At 34.4% G+C, this 13853-nt stretch overlaps 1 protein-coding gene across 3 annotated transcripts in view; it reads right to left on the reverse strand.

Moving 5' to 3' along the window:
* Positions 1 to 13853, reverse strand: part of CDH18 (cadherin 18) — a 582223-nt gene that overhangs the window by 23002 nt on the left and 545368 nt on the right. For all 3 annotated transcript variants that reach the window (XM_074899541.1, XM_074899542.1, XM_074899544.1), the window contains 2 exons: positions 6738 to 6859; positions 153 to 270 (listed from right to left, as the gene is read on the reverse strand). In XM_074899541.1, coding sequence (XP_074755642.1) covers positions 153 to 270; positions 6738 to 6859 — 240 coding nt within the window. The remainder of the gene's footprint in view (positions 1 to 152; positions 271 to 6737; positions 6860 to 13853) is intronic.

Here is a 13853-nt window from a genome sequence, read left to right on the forward strand (position 1 = left end):
TTGAATATACCATGTCCTTGATATCACCCAGTTCAGTGATGACAGATTAGTTTTCCCCTTCTGTCAAGAAACACATGGAAATTTTTCAGCTCAGTGAGACATCCCAGACAAAACAGAGACCCATTTCTTTGAAATTTGTGTGTTTGATTTACCTTCATTGTCCCTTAGAGTAAAGTTGGGATTCAAAGAAAGCCCTTCATCAAGGGAAAAACGGAATCTTGCCCCATTTGCAGAGTTATCTTTGTCAGTTGCAGTGATAGTCTGAATAACCTGAAATAAAAATTAACAGTGAATGTGTTGAAATTTGAACTTGACCCAAATAGTACCTGACCTCAGGAGGATTCTCAAACTTAGCTTATTTTAATTTTCTACTTGACTGCTGCTAAATTCAACTGATGAAATGACTGGGCCATTAGCTTGATTTCTCTAGCATGAAATATTTTAGGAACCACACTTCAGAGCCGGATAAAAGCATGTAAAGCTCCTATCTGACATTTTGATATGGTCAGGACCTGGTACAGATTTTCACTATTTACATTGCATCCTGGTGACTTTCAGAAAGAATTACAGTTTCACATAAACACCTGGTTTATGGAGCCAAAATTCAGGCTGAACCATCATGGTCTATGCAGAACATGATCTGCTTGCCATCCCAATAATTATATGCCCTACAATATTAGTTAGGAAAAATAATTATTCAACCAAAATTGCAGGTATATAATACCAGCTCTCAGTTTAAAATTCCTGTTAAGAATTAGCTTTAAAGTGCTGGAGAACAGGAAGAACAGCAGCCACTCTTGATTTTAGTTTGGCTTGTCCAAAGGAAACACAATTAGATTTAGCCACCATGTACGGGAGAGGTATTTTTGAAAGTTAGGACCTTTGTCTTTGAAAGTCTTGGTGGTTTTTAAAATTTACTTTCAAGTAAAACTGAGCTAAGTTTTTGGAATGTGTGGCCAAGCAATATTGCTACCTCTGCTTTCATTTTCATGCTGGGTCTGGAAGCTCAAGTGATAAAGTAGAATTTAATAAAAGTTGGTCTTGTGATATAGGCAGTGAAGCCCACACAGACTGCTGCACAGAGCTGATAGATATCCCAAGGGAAACATAAAAGAGGGAGGGGAAGTGCTCTTTTAATGAGAATTTTTCTGCTCAGTGTTCAGCTGTAGTCTGTCTGGACTGAAACTGAAGCATAAACAATACTGGCTCAAGTGGTTTGGTCTGTTTTAAAACTAAAAGGTAGCACACAGTTTGCTACCTCCGTTCACATAAGAGAAGAAAAACAAATACATTTTAAAGTCAAGTGTACAATGTTTATTCCATTATCTGTATACAATATAGTACCTGATACTGACTACACACACCTGAGACAATTATGATATAATGTCTGACAATTATGATATAATATACTGACGATAATTGCTGAGAATATTTTGAAAGTTTGCCATAATATTTTTTTGCTGAACTGTAGCAGAATAAGGTCTATCTGAAACGTTTATAATCATGCAGTTTACCAAAGTCAGGGCAATACTGGTGAAAGAGTTTGGCAAAAGCTAGTTGTTCTCTACTGAATTTTGCAAAGGTAGCATAACTGTTATTGAAACAACTACCATTCAAAAACAGAAATAAAAGCTTATCTTAGCTAGATATATTTAGTTAATAATGTTGAAATGGTATAAAGCAAAGTGAGACCAAAAAAAGTTGATGGAAGACTATTTTCAAGAGAATCAGTTTCTGTTATTATTCAAATACTAAAGATACTGTTACATATTCTACATAGCTGTAAAAAAAAAAAAAAAAAAAGCAGAAAGACCTTGAAAAAAATATATTAATTCATTAAAAATATATTAATTCATTAAATACTTTATAAATCCTAAGTGCTGTTTATCAGTGAAATATAAGTTATTTTGCCATGCATCTTCAGCTTTGACAGCCTAGTAAATAAATTTTCGTCCTGTTGCCCTCTCTTGCATAAAACAATCAGTTGACATTTTACAGACTCTTGCTTCAAAACCATGCCATTTTGCAACAAAAATACCTTTGATCGAGGCCTCAGTGCCACAAAACTAGTATAAAATTTATTTGGTTCTTAGACTTAATTTTAGAACTCAACAAAATATACTGTCTATATTCCCTTATTTCACATATAGAAATTCAAGTATCCCCTGAATTCATCAACGTATGTAAAAAGTATAGCACCAGATGGTACAGAAATCATGCTTTTCCATGTGGAAAATAGACATTGTATGTGTAAGAGGGCAGGTCAAAATATTTTTTACAGAAAGTTCAAACTTCTCAGAGAAGGCTCTTCCTTTCTGAGGAAAAGATTTCTAAGACATTTGTTCAGAAGTGAGGAACAAAAGTGTGTGATCTCTTAACATCCAAACGTACTGCTAACCCTTTTCTAATACGCCAACTAATTAATGGTCTATTAGCAGACATTAACATGCACCTTACCAAAACTGATTAAAATAAAAATCTAGGCACAGAAACCCAAATGCTGTAAGACTCATTGACAGCACTGAAGCAATGAAACTGAAGAGTTATGCTATTTTTTTAAAGGAAGAGTTGACAAGAAAGAATTTCAAGAACTGAGGAGAACTAATTGAAGAGAGAGAATGTGCTAAATTCTACTCAGATCTTTTTCAGATCTGAATCAATAAACAAGTAAACATACACACAATGAACGTATAGCAGAGGCGTTCCTTGCCAGCTAACATTGATTTCCTTTGGCTATTAGAAATAACAGCATCCAGAGTGAGGTAATTCATGTTGGCAGCACAATATTTATACACCCCGATTCTGAAAAAGTTCTTTCTGTGTATGTGTGTGTACGTGCACATGTACACATACCTGTGTGTTAATTTACAGTGACAGATAGTGTCAGGAAAGCTTTTTACTACTATCACAACTTTTTCTATTAGTGCTCTGAAAAGCACCCAGAAAAAATGTCTTTGCAGTACTCAGATATTTTAATAGGTTCATAGTCTGCCAGGACAAACAATGTGAACTTGGAAACATTCAGAAAACTGTCAACACTTCACTCCACTTTCCAAACCAAAGCATTTTAACTTTTTTAACATTGCTCTTTGTTCTGATGGTCTTAAAAATAATAAAACAAGTTGCATTTGAAACAAAGGAAAATTTCATTTGTAAGTTCACTTTGTAGAAGATTGCAAAATTTTATTTTACTACACTGGATAAATTTCACAATCATTCACGAAATCAGTATATTTCTAGAAGTCAGAGTTCTGCAAGCCTGGATACTACCTAAGATCAAATCAGAGGTGGTTTATCTACTTTAATATATAACATCTACCATGTTTCACCTGGAAGCTGTTGAAGGCACTTAGTTTATCTTCTCAACAAGATGATTGTTGAGGAGAGAACAAATGGTCTGACAAGTTGTCATTTCAGTGTGGAAATTATCATCTTCTCACAAACATTTTCTGTTTGACATGACTTACAAGGGTTCATTTAAGCACTTAAGTCCTTAAATTTTATTGGCTTTTTTTTTTTTTTTTTTAAATTGAGCTGTGGAAGGAAAAAGAAGCAGGAGACAGAGGCTGTACAGTTAAATGATACTGTGATTTCTCTCCATAGAAACCTCTTCTGAAAATATACGAGCAAACACAAAAAGTATTCCAATGACAAACTATTGGTTAGTTTATCTTGTACATAATAAATTCAAAATAGATGTTCTGAGGAAAGAAAGAAGGATTCTTACAGGGTAATGCGGGGCTGGAGCCTAATCTTAAAGCCTTAGTCAAGCGGAAGTGCCTTGCAGGACCTGACAGAATTTGTTTCTTAATGATAAATGTTATGAATCATTCTCACAAGATGATGGATAACTCAGACTAAATAATTCCTTTTCAACAATTCAAAACCATCCAGCTGGGCATGCTTTTTAGCATATGGAACACTTGTCTTGTTCAGTAATCCTTGTTTATTTGTCCCTCCTTAATATTTGTTGAACACTGTCATTTTCTTTCTTAAACTAGACAATAAGATCTTCTGAGTAAGAGTCATGTACTTTTGTGTTTTGATTTGGTTTTGGTTTTTGTACAGTGCAATGGTGTCACAATCTTTTCTGAAGCCCTGTTATGCAATGCAAAGAATAGTGCATGTCATGTACTTAATGGAGTCCTGTTAGTTTAAGAATACAACAGCATGTTGATCCAGCCTTTCATATTAAACTACTGCTTGTAGAGTCCTTCATGATACCATTAATCTTTGGTGTTAAACTGCAGTGCTACAGAGGTCAGGAATCATTGATGGTTGCAACAGTAGCTCAGAGAGAAATACAACACTGACCCAAATCAGGAGCAAATGCTGTTATAGTAAAACTTATTCTATCCTTTAAACATCTCTCATAAATTTCCATTTTCAAAGCTACTATTGGAAAGTTAAAACTTTCCTAATAAGAAATATTATCTACTCACCAACAACAACACTGCCAGCAAACAGAGCATTTCTGAGTTAGGTTCACTGCATGCTTTATCTTATTATAATTCTAACAATTTAACAATAATTGTTAAATTATATTATTTTTAAAATATCAGAATATGTTGAAAGCAATTGCAATTAATGCTTAAGAGATTTTATCTTCTTTTCTTAAAAATTAGTCTTTTACAAGTTCTAACTCTCCTATATTTGGATTTATTTGAGGTTTTCAGAACATTATTTTTACTTTAATAAGCATGTTAATAAGAGATATTCAGTTGACAGACAGACCTACTTACATTTTCAAAGGCTTTGAGTGACGTGTATCAACGAGAGCACTGAAGAAAACTATGCAGTCATGAGATAAGAGGAAGTTCCTTGCACAAATAAGTGCTCAAAAGACAGGAAGCAGGGTCTCTTCTGTAAATTGTCTATTCCACAAGGAGAGGAAGTCACAGAGAGTTCCTGTGCCACACAGATTTATGCTAGGCTACTTGTTGGTCAGTGTAATAGTAAGTCTTCTGAAGAGTATGAATAATAAGCCCACCAAATCTACTTATGATACTGAGTTATTCAAGGAAGAAAAGAGGAAGGGCTGACACTAAAGACCTTGCAATGCTCAGCAGACAGGCAATACAAAGACAGGTGAAATTCATTATACATAAAGTCTTAACTTCACATACATGATGACCTCTGAGCTAACCATTTATTACTTCTAATGATACTGGTGCTATGGCAGGCAGTTTTTTGCATTCAGTGCTTACTAGTGGTTAAAAAGCAAAGTCACTGTTAGAAATTGCTAGGAAAGGAATAGATAAGACAGCAGAGATCATCACGTAGTGTGAAGCATAAACTATGATAGGAATGATAAACCACTGCATACCTGCGTCTTGAATCTTGATTCTCGATCTCAAGGTGAATTGAGAGGAATTGAAGAAAGTTTAGAGAAGGGCAAGATGAATGATCAAAAGTCTAGAAGGCCTTTATCACAGTTTGTCCAAGTTAAGTAGGACTCTTCAGTCTGGACAAGAGACAGCTGAGGGGCAATGTGCTACAGATTTATGAATGGCACAGAGATAATAAGTAGGGATCAACTGCACTCTCCCTCTCTCTCTCTTTCTCTCTCCCCCAACACAAGAACTGGTAAACAGCAATTGAAGACAGCATGAGAACACTAAAAAAGAAAAAAGGTGGTAGGTCTTCCTGAAACATGCAATTGAAATGTAAAATTCCTTGCTGCATGAGGTAGCAGATAACAAAAGTTTATGTTTGTTGTAGGCAAAGATAGACAGATTCATATGAGATGATTATTAAAGGACTGTTAAAAACACAGAAACCACAATTGGACCAGGAACTGATCTGCAAATGACCTGAGACAGGGAAAGCAGCGGTAAGCATCATACATGCTTGTCATGTTCTTATACTCCTCTGTAGCTGTTAGGATTTGGCCACTATTAGAGTCAAGTTAAATCTGATCAGCCTATAGTCTGGCGAAGTACAGAATTTTTATAGAGCCAACATTAAAAATAGAAATGTGCTACTATACATTTATGTACACTGCTTTTAAAGATTTGATGAGAAAACTGTTATTACTAGCAATATATTCCTCAGGAAAGATGTGAGCTCACAATTGCAACTTAGAGCTTGTGTAATAATGCAAAACCAGCATAGAGTGCTGGGTAAAAGCTCAATCTATGCAAAAAAGCAAAAGCGCCTGTTAAAATTGTCAAACCATGGACTGCAATGAAGTGCACTGATCACAGGAGCAGCGGCTGGCATGTGATTCAGCTATTCAGTCTCAGTTCTGACCCTCCCCATGCACATAGTTGTGAAAAACCCATTCAACATCTTTTCCATAATGACCCTGCACAGGGAAGGACAATCAGCATGCAAAAAGTGAGGATGGGAGCTGTGTTAACCAGCCATTTCACTGAGCTGTATTTGAAACCTTGCTACGATGTGGCACTCTAGATGAGAGATGTTAAATTTGCTTCATCCATTTTGTTCAGGATAGTGGCTTGTCAAATTCCATCACTATCTGACAAGATTAGAATTTTGCTTCTCTTTCCTGAAGATAGTTTGGGTATTTAGTTGCAGCAACAAGAAAGATATATTGAACAAATTCCCAGATCTCCCTTCAGCCTCATACAGTTAAAAAGTTGAATCAAAAGTGAAATACGAAAATAAAATTAGAGAGAATTATTGTGTGTTCCCTGAATCAAACTTCTTACATATGTGGCATTAACAAATAAAATAAGTCTTTTTTCTCACTGAAAGATAACTGTGAGAGTTACCTGACCAGGCTTTGCATTCTCACAGACAACTACATCATACTCTCTGGCAAGCTCTGGAGGGTTGTCATTGACGTCCAGGATTCTAACACCAACTGGAACGTGGCTCACTAGCTCGGGATTGTCTGCAAAATACACAAGGGGGTATTAAGACTTTTGAAATACTCAATATTCCATGACATCCTCAATTTAAACACGGTTTCTTAACACAATAACTGGATGAGACTAGATTGTTTTGAAAAAGATTTTTTTTTAAAAAGAGTGCAAAGTGTGGTATGAGTCTTAAGTCACTGTTATAGCACTAAAAATGCAAGTTATTCTGGAACTGAATTGGGAGAAAGCTGTTAGAGTTATCACATACTGTCACACTGTATGCTCAGAAACAATCAATTGCTTTGTGATGAATGTAAAAGTGTCATCACAATATTGAATAAAATCTAATACAAAAAATATTAACACTTTTTTATTTTTTTCAGTGCCTTAGATAGTTTAGGAAATAAAATACCAAAACAGTAAGAAAATATGAATGCATAAGCACATATAAACCTTTCCCAAGCTTGAGTTCAGCTTCCTCACAAGTTATGCTGTTACACAAAGTAGTTAATGAGTCTTGCTTTAGCAGTAACATACCAGTAAGAAAAAAATGTTTAAGTAACAGTGTCTTATGCTATGTTCTGTACTTTCATGAGAGTTCATCCCCAAAAAGAGTTCACACCCCAAAAGCACAATAAATTGAGTGTATTCAATGAGAACACAATTTCCATGATAAAATGGGGAAAAAAAAAAAAAAAAAAAAAAATCCGTAATTTCCTTGTTCTTGCTACTAAGTACTTAGAAAATTTTACTTCATTGAAAGAATTATATATTAAAACTTTTTATAATTAGCTAAAAAACTCTGAATATATGTGTCAATCGGTTAGATGATAAACTTCATTTTACTTCCACCAATTAAATCAGTAGAAGATGGCAAAGTCAATCTTTCAAATATGGCAAGATGGAAGAATGTGGTCTTACAGATTGACTTTTTAAAAGTGCATGTCCCTGTGTGTACTAATGAGAAGAAAAAAAAGAAGTATCAGTCATCTAAACTTCATTCACCTTGGTTATTTTGATCTTAATCCACGTCATGTTTCTGTCAAAAAGGGTCATTTGTAAAATGCCTTAGATTTGTCACACCTTTAATGGCCTCTGCTCAGAATTCTGAAAAACATTGCTTAGACACATATTTGGCTTCAAAGCCACCAGTAATATAGTCTCACAAGGAAAGAATATTTGAGAATGCTGAAGTTTCTTTTGACAAAGTGAGAGATTTGTCCTCTTCTGTTTTCACCTGGGATACTAGTCAAAGAGCCTAGGGTTTTAAAATTCTCTTCATATTTTTCAAATTCTCTTTTTAACTAATATGTCTGTGTTCACCCGATGATTTTAATTCACTTTTGGAATTTAGTCAATTATCCCTATAAAATGGCAATGGAAAGGAGATCAAAAAAGTCAACAGAAAAGGAAGACAACTATAATAGGATATAATAATACAGTAACTTCTGTTCTCAATTAACATTAGCATTAGTTAGGAGAACACACTCAGAAGACATTTATGGACTTGCAAAATCCATTTTCTTGCTGAAATTTTCCTTGGCTGTTGATATTTTTAGTTTTACCCCAAAATGATGAATACCTTTTTAACAGGTGAACTAAGGGACTAAAGCAGGTTATCTCAGTTGTGTTCATGAAAAACTGAAGCCTTCCATTGCTGTCTAGAAAACACTTTCAGTGGAAAACTGAGGAATGTTAAAGTGCTAGGAATATATGAAGTGAAGGTGAGGAAGAATGACACTTGGCTGTTCACTAAGCAGTCAGAAAGGAATCATTCATCAACCTTTACTCTTTTTACCGAAAGAAGCAATCTTCTCTCCAGGAGACCCTCTGCAGTATGAGTATTAACACAAAAGATGTTTGGTGCTTCCCTGGAGGTAGATCCTCAGATTTTGCACAACAATATATTGCTCACTGAAATATAGTTTACAAACTCATTTAGGTAACTTCCTCTGTCAATGTTATCAGAAAATCCAATTACAAAAATCCTGTAATTACAATTACAGAACATGATATCTAGTCATAGATGATCTAGAGATGACCTATGGCTCAAAGGAATTTTGTTCTTGAGGCTTTGTTTAGGAGGTTCTTGCACATAGTTTGTGAACTAGAAAGTGGTATCTGTTAAGGGAAGGCCACAAAGCAGATAAAGAGAGAGCACATAAAAGTATTGAAAGGATGTAGAAGGCAGAGATCACAGTAAAGAGTTAAGGACAAATACATCCATTTGGGAGTGGATTCATAATCTATAGTGAAGGAATTGAAGATTTTAATACTAGAGAAATCCTGAAGAACCTCTTGCTAGAAGGCAAAAATGTTGTGACTATCAGGTAATCATAAATTCACTGAAAACTCTTAGCTGAAGGGGACTTCTGGAGGTCACTGGTCCAGTCTTCAGCACAAAGCAGGGCCATCTTCTAAGCTCTAAGGGGGCAAAATGCATCTAAGAGGAACAGAGCAAAAAAGCAGGAAAACAGGACAGAGGGTACCAGAGACAGAGAACTGCTCTATAGGTCTGGAATGTTTAGAATAGTTACTGGGGAAGGAAAATCAAACTTTTCAGTCTAATGCATTGCAAAAAACGGTAAATACTTTTGTTTCAGTACAGTGTATCAGACCTCTTTGCCTGATCTTGACTGTGTCCTCTTGTATGCCTGTCACTACTATCCAGTGCAGTCTTACTCTAGTCTGTTAATTCTCCATTATTTTCACAGAGATTTCATGGAGATTCAGAGATTTTACCTTTATTTGTTCTGCAGCTGCTTTGTGGTACAAAGAATTCAAATCTTACCAGTTCAAAAGAGTTCGAAATGCACAAGGTGTTATTAGTATCTTTTTGGAAGCAGTTACCTCATGGGATCACTGACATTTGCAGGCAAATTTCCATACTGACATCCTACTCACTACAAAATGCTAATAGGAAAAATATTAATACACTTACCAAAACAATCTTGAAGTTTGTCAAATTGTGTATATTACATAAATGTGCATGCAAAATGACAGCACAGTTTATAATGGAGGGAGAGAATAAAAATGAACTAAGAGGGACCTTACAAACTTTTTTTTTTTTAATTGTAAAATAAATATAAGCTCCAATCTTTTTCAGGTGTACAAATCACCTGCAATCTCCAAACCACTCTAAGAACTGGTCCTTTTAATAGTACATTTTTGTTAATTATACAAATTTCTTGCAGCAGTTTGGCAGTTTTCCAGTTTTAAGATAATCAGTGCTGACATATATTTCAGGCCTGTGCACTATAAAACAGCCAGATCCATTCTGTGTCCTATTAGCATTATGCCTCAAGAGTAGCTTTTTCAAAGTGATTTCTCACTGTTTTAAGGGGTAACTGAAGCAGAAACATTGCTTTGATTCACCTACGCTAGGGACTTGCTTTCTTATGCTTGAGACTTTTCCCAGAATAAATAGTTTTGCCAGAATACTAAATATCTATAAAGTAAATAAATTTCATTGAGTATCAGCATCTCCACCAGCAAGTCCACTGCGAACAATCAACAAGTTCCTATCAACAACCAGACTGAAGCCTTAAATCTTCTCTTCCATTAATTTCTGTGGGCAAACATTAACCCCCTTGTTTAAGAAGAAAGCTTTTTAATACAGCTACTGTTGTCTGAGACCTCATTTTCAGAGAAACAAAATTCCCATGGGCTTTATGAAAATAAATTCCACCTGAATGACATTGAGAATAGCAGTCCTGACATTGACAGTCTTTTGTGGTTTTGTTTTTTTCTTTTCATTTATTCTGAGTTATTTTTAAGTTAGAATGGTGTAGTTAAACAGTTATTATGAAAGCTGAGTGAATAATTTAACCCAGAGACAGCCTGGACTATTTTAAAAGTGAAGGATTTTATTAAAAAATTGAATAATTTTACATGTTTTCATGATAGAACAAAAATATTCATGTAACATAGGATTAGAACGAATGCCTATGCTTTTGCATCATCAATATTAAATAACGATCTTGATCAGTATAGTACCAACTTTGGTTTTTCTCCTTTTGTCATCTTTTTGAGTCCTTATGAGGCAAACCAATACTGAGGGAGTTCAACTAACTACTATTACAGTACTTTTTAAAAGAGAAGTAGAAAGAACTCATCACACTTTTCTAATGATTAGTTTTGACACATTAGAGGACTAAACATAGATCTAGGAAGGATAAAATATACTACAGAAACAAAACTAAAATTATTAACTAGAAATAGTGTGTAAAAATAAAGTGTGTCTAGTATATAAGTGAGAGTAGTAATATTCAGAAAATACTGTGTTTAATTCAGTATGCTGTATATGTTATAAACTAAGATTTCTGGCAAGGAGAAAATTATGCAGAATCTAGCAATCAGTGTAATGTTCTATTCTGCTTTATTAATGTAGTGGTTATCTCTAAATATTGTTACCTGAATTGTCTAGAAATTGTTTTATCTTTTCTTATAGCAAAATTTGACTTTTCACTGATGAACACAAACCTGCAGGCACTGATCACTTCTCTTGGATCATGCTAGTAGCGGTAGCAGTAGCAATAGTAGGAAAAATAGCACTGCAGCAGATGTAAAACATGCAGTGATCTCAAGCTGGCAACTGCCTCTGCCTTGATGCCAGTAAAATTCTGCAGCTTATAGACAACACTGGTGCTCACCTCCTGAGTAGACCAAGGCACCACAAAATATACTGATTCTGTGGTCTGAAATGTCCATTTTGAGATTCTGGTACTGATTCACAAAGCCCTGAACAGGGAAATGTCGCGTGATCCCAAACGCTGTCTCTCCTTTGGGGACCCACTTTGGTAGGCAGGAAGGGCCATACCCTACACCATCTTCAGATGACAATGTAGGATTATCTTCATCATACCTTTCCCCAGAGAAGAAAATCTATGATACCTAGAAGCCAATGGGTAAACCAAGATAAACAGGGAAATAAGCATCGAATTTGGAATTAGAAGCATCATTCTTGAACAGGATGGAGAACTAGCTGTCTTTTGACGACTCAGGTATTCTTTTAATAGTGTTGTGTAGGCTTTCCTTATTGCATTGTCAAGTACTTTTAAAAGGATGGAAGATTCTTCTACAAATCATATTACTGTATTTTATGGTCCATTAATAGGCAGCTTGTCAAGGCTGAAAATTATCTGTGTATCATTGGAATATTCAGATATTGGATATCTAGTTTGTCACTACTCCATAAGCAAAATAGTCTTAAAACTCAGACCCTGTAGTTTTTAAAATCTACTTTAATCTGGTCTACATTTAGGAAAATATTTTTGTGGCAGATTCTGTTTCTTGGAAAAATAAAGTAATTGTTGCCAATACCAAAACTCTTTCTGCAACTGAGCTAACAGGCAGAATGCAAGTGAGGTCAAAGATGAAGAATGAATGTGATTTTTTTCTTGGTGCGTGCAGGATTTAAGGTAACACTTTTACATCTGGTTCTGTAATGTACCTACAGAGATGATCATAAAAGCATCAAAACAATACATAAGATAAAATTTCCCTGTACTGATATTAAAAAAGAGTGAATTTCATTATTTAAGTGCACTCTGTATTGTTATAAAACATTAGTCTTGAAGAAAAAATTACAGACTGAAAATCACTATAAGGAAATTTTATACTTATTGTATGAAAAAATCACTTCAATGAAAAACTAAGACACAAATATAACAAAAATCTCACTGGTATTAAACAATCATCCTGCTGTTCACCAGATACAGAAGGAGATTATAACACTGTAAGACCAGTTTGTTCTGATTTGGATTACTTTCTTTTAGATCTTGAAAGGGTTCATTTTTCTAAAAATTAATAATTTGATACAAGGCATTAAAGTTATTCTTGATTAGGGAAAAAAGTTTAAAATGAGAAAATAAAATGTCATCAATTCTTGTTCTTTTCTAATTCTTTCAGTGCTGTATGCCAGGAAGATATTACTCCATAGATAGCAACATGCCTAAAGGATATGAATATGTTGTTTTCATGTGTTTCAGAACATGAAATTAACAGAAAAACAGAAATTGATTTTGTATTTTTTCTTTTTTATTTTACTTTTTGTAAAATAAATCTGTGTGCCTGTTAATAGCATTAACAAGTTTATTCTGTTTACTTTACATCTCTACTCTATCTTCATTTCTCATTCTCCATGACAGTCTCATGTAGTGCTATCAGAAATAACATATATTTGATCTCCTACCAAAATCTTAGAAATGTCTTTTCTGCTGCAATGCAACCATAAAACATGAAAAAGAACTTGAAAATTCTTCTAATAAATTGCTGTTCACTGAGGGCAATATGAGGTGGCAATATCCTTGTGTACCTAAAGAAAATACATAACTGCACCTCAGTACAATTATACAATTTATCTATTTAATGTAATTATAGGTTTTTCAATATTTATTCAAAATCTCAAGGGGTTTTATATGTCACTGCCGAAAATTATTATTTCTCTCTGTACATCCTGTTTTCCTCTGAATGTATAGCTACATCTTTCTGTTATTGTTTCTGTTTCTACCAAAACTTACTGATGAAAAAAATTTTATTAGAACATGCATTTTAATGTTTTTACCCTGATTCTTGCAAATTAACTGTTCCAAACTCTTATTCTTGTGAGCTGTCCTCATTTTCACATATTTTGATTCTGAATAGAATTTATTTGCCCTCTATCTCTGAAAATTATTTCTTTTTGTAGTTTTTGAAATGACTGCATTTTCCTGTGATCTATTCAACACCACATCACAGGGTATTGCATGTTTTCCCAGTGAGATATTGCTCTAACTCAACACTTTAGCTTCTTCTTCCCTGAAGGTAGTATGAGGAATATGCGTGAAGAATCAAAGAATCAAATGCAGAAGACACATAAACACAATTTTTTTTAAAAAAAATTATTTGATTTTGTCTGATAGCTTTGGTGATTTTTGCTTTGTCTGTTAAATTGATTGCATAATGATGACTCGTAAGTATTCTGATATCTAATACACTGTGATGTCAAAGCTCTGTATGTGGAGTATCCTTTCATATGGTCATTTT

The sequence above is a fragment of the Athene noctua genome, chromosome 2 (genome assembly GCF_965140245.1).
Source record: "Athene noctua chromosome 2, bAthNoc1.hap1.1, whole genome shotgun sequence".
NCBI classification, from domain to species: Eukaryota; Metazoa; Chordata; class Aves; order Strigiformes; family Strigidae; genus Athene; species Athene noctua.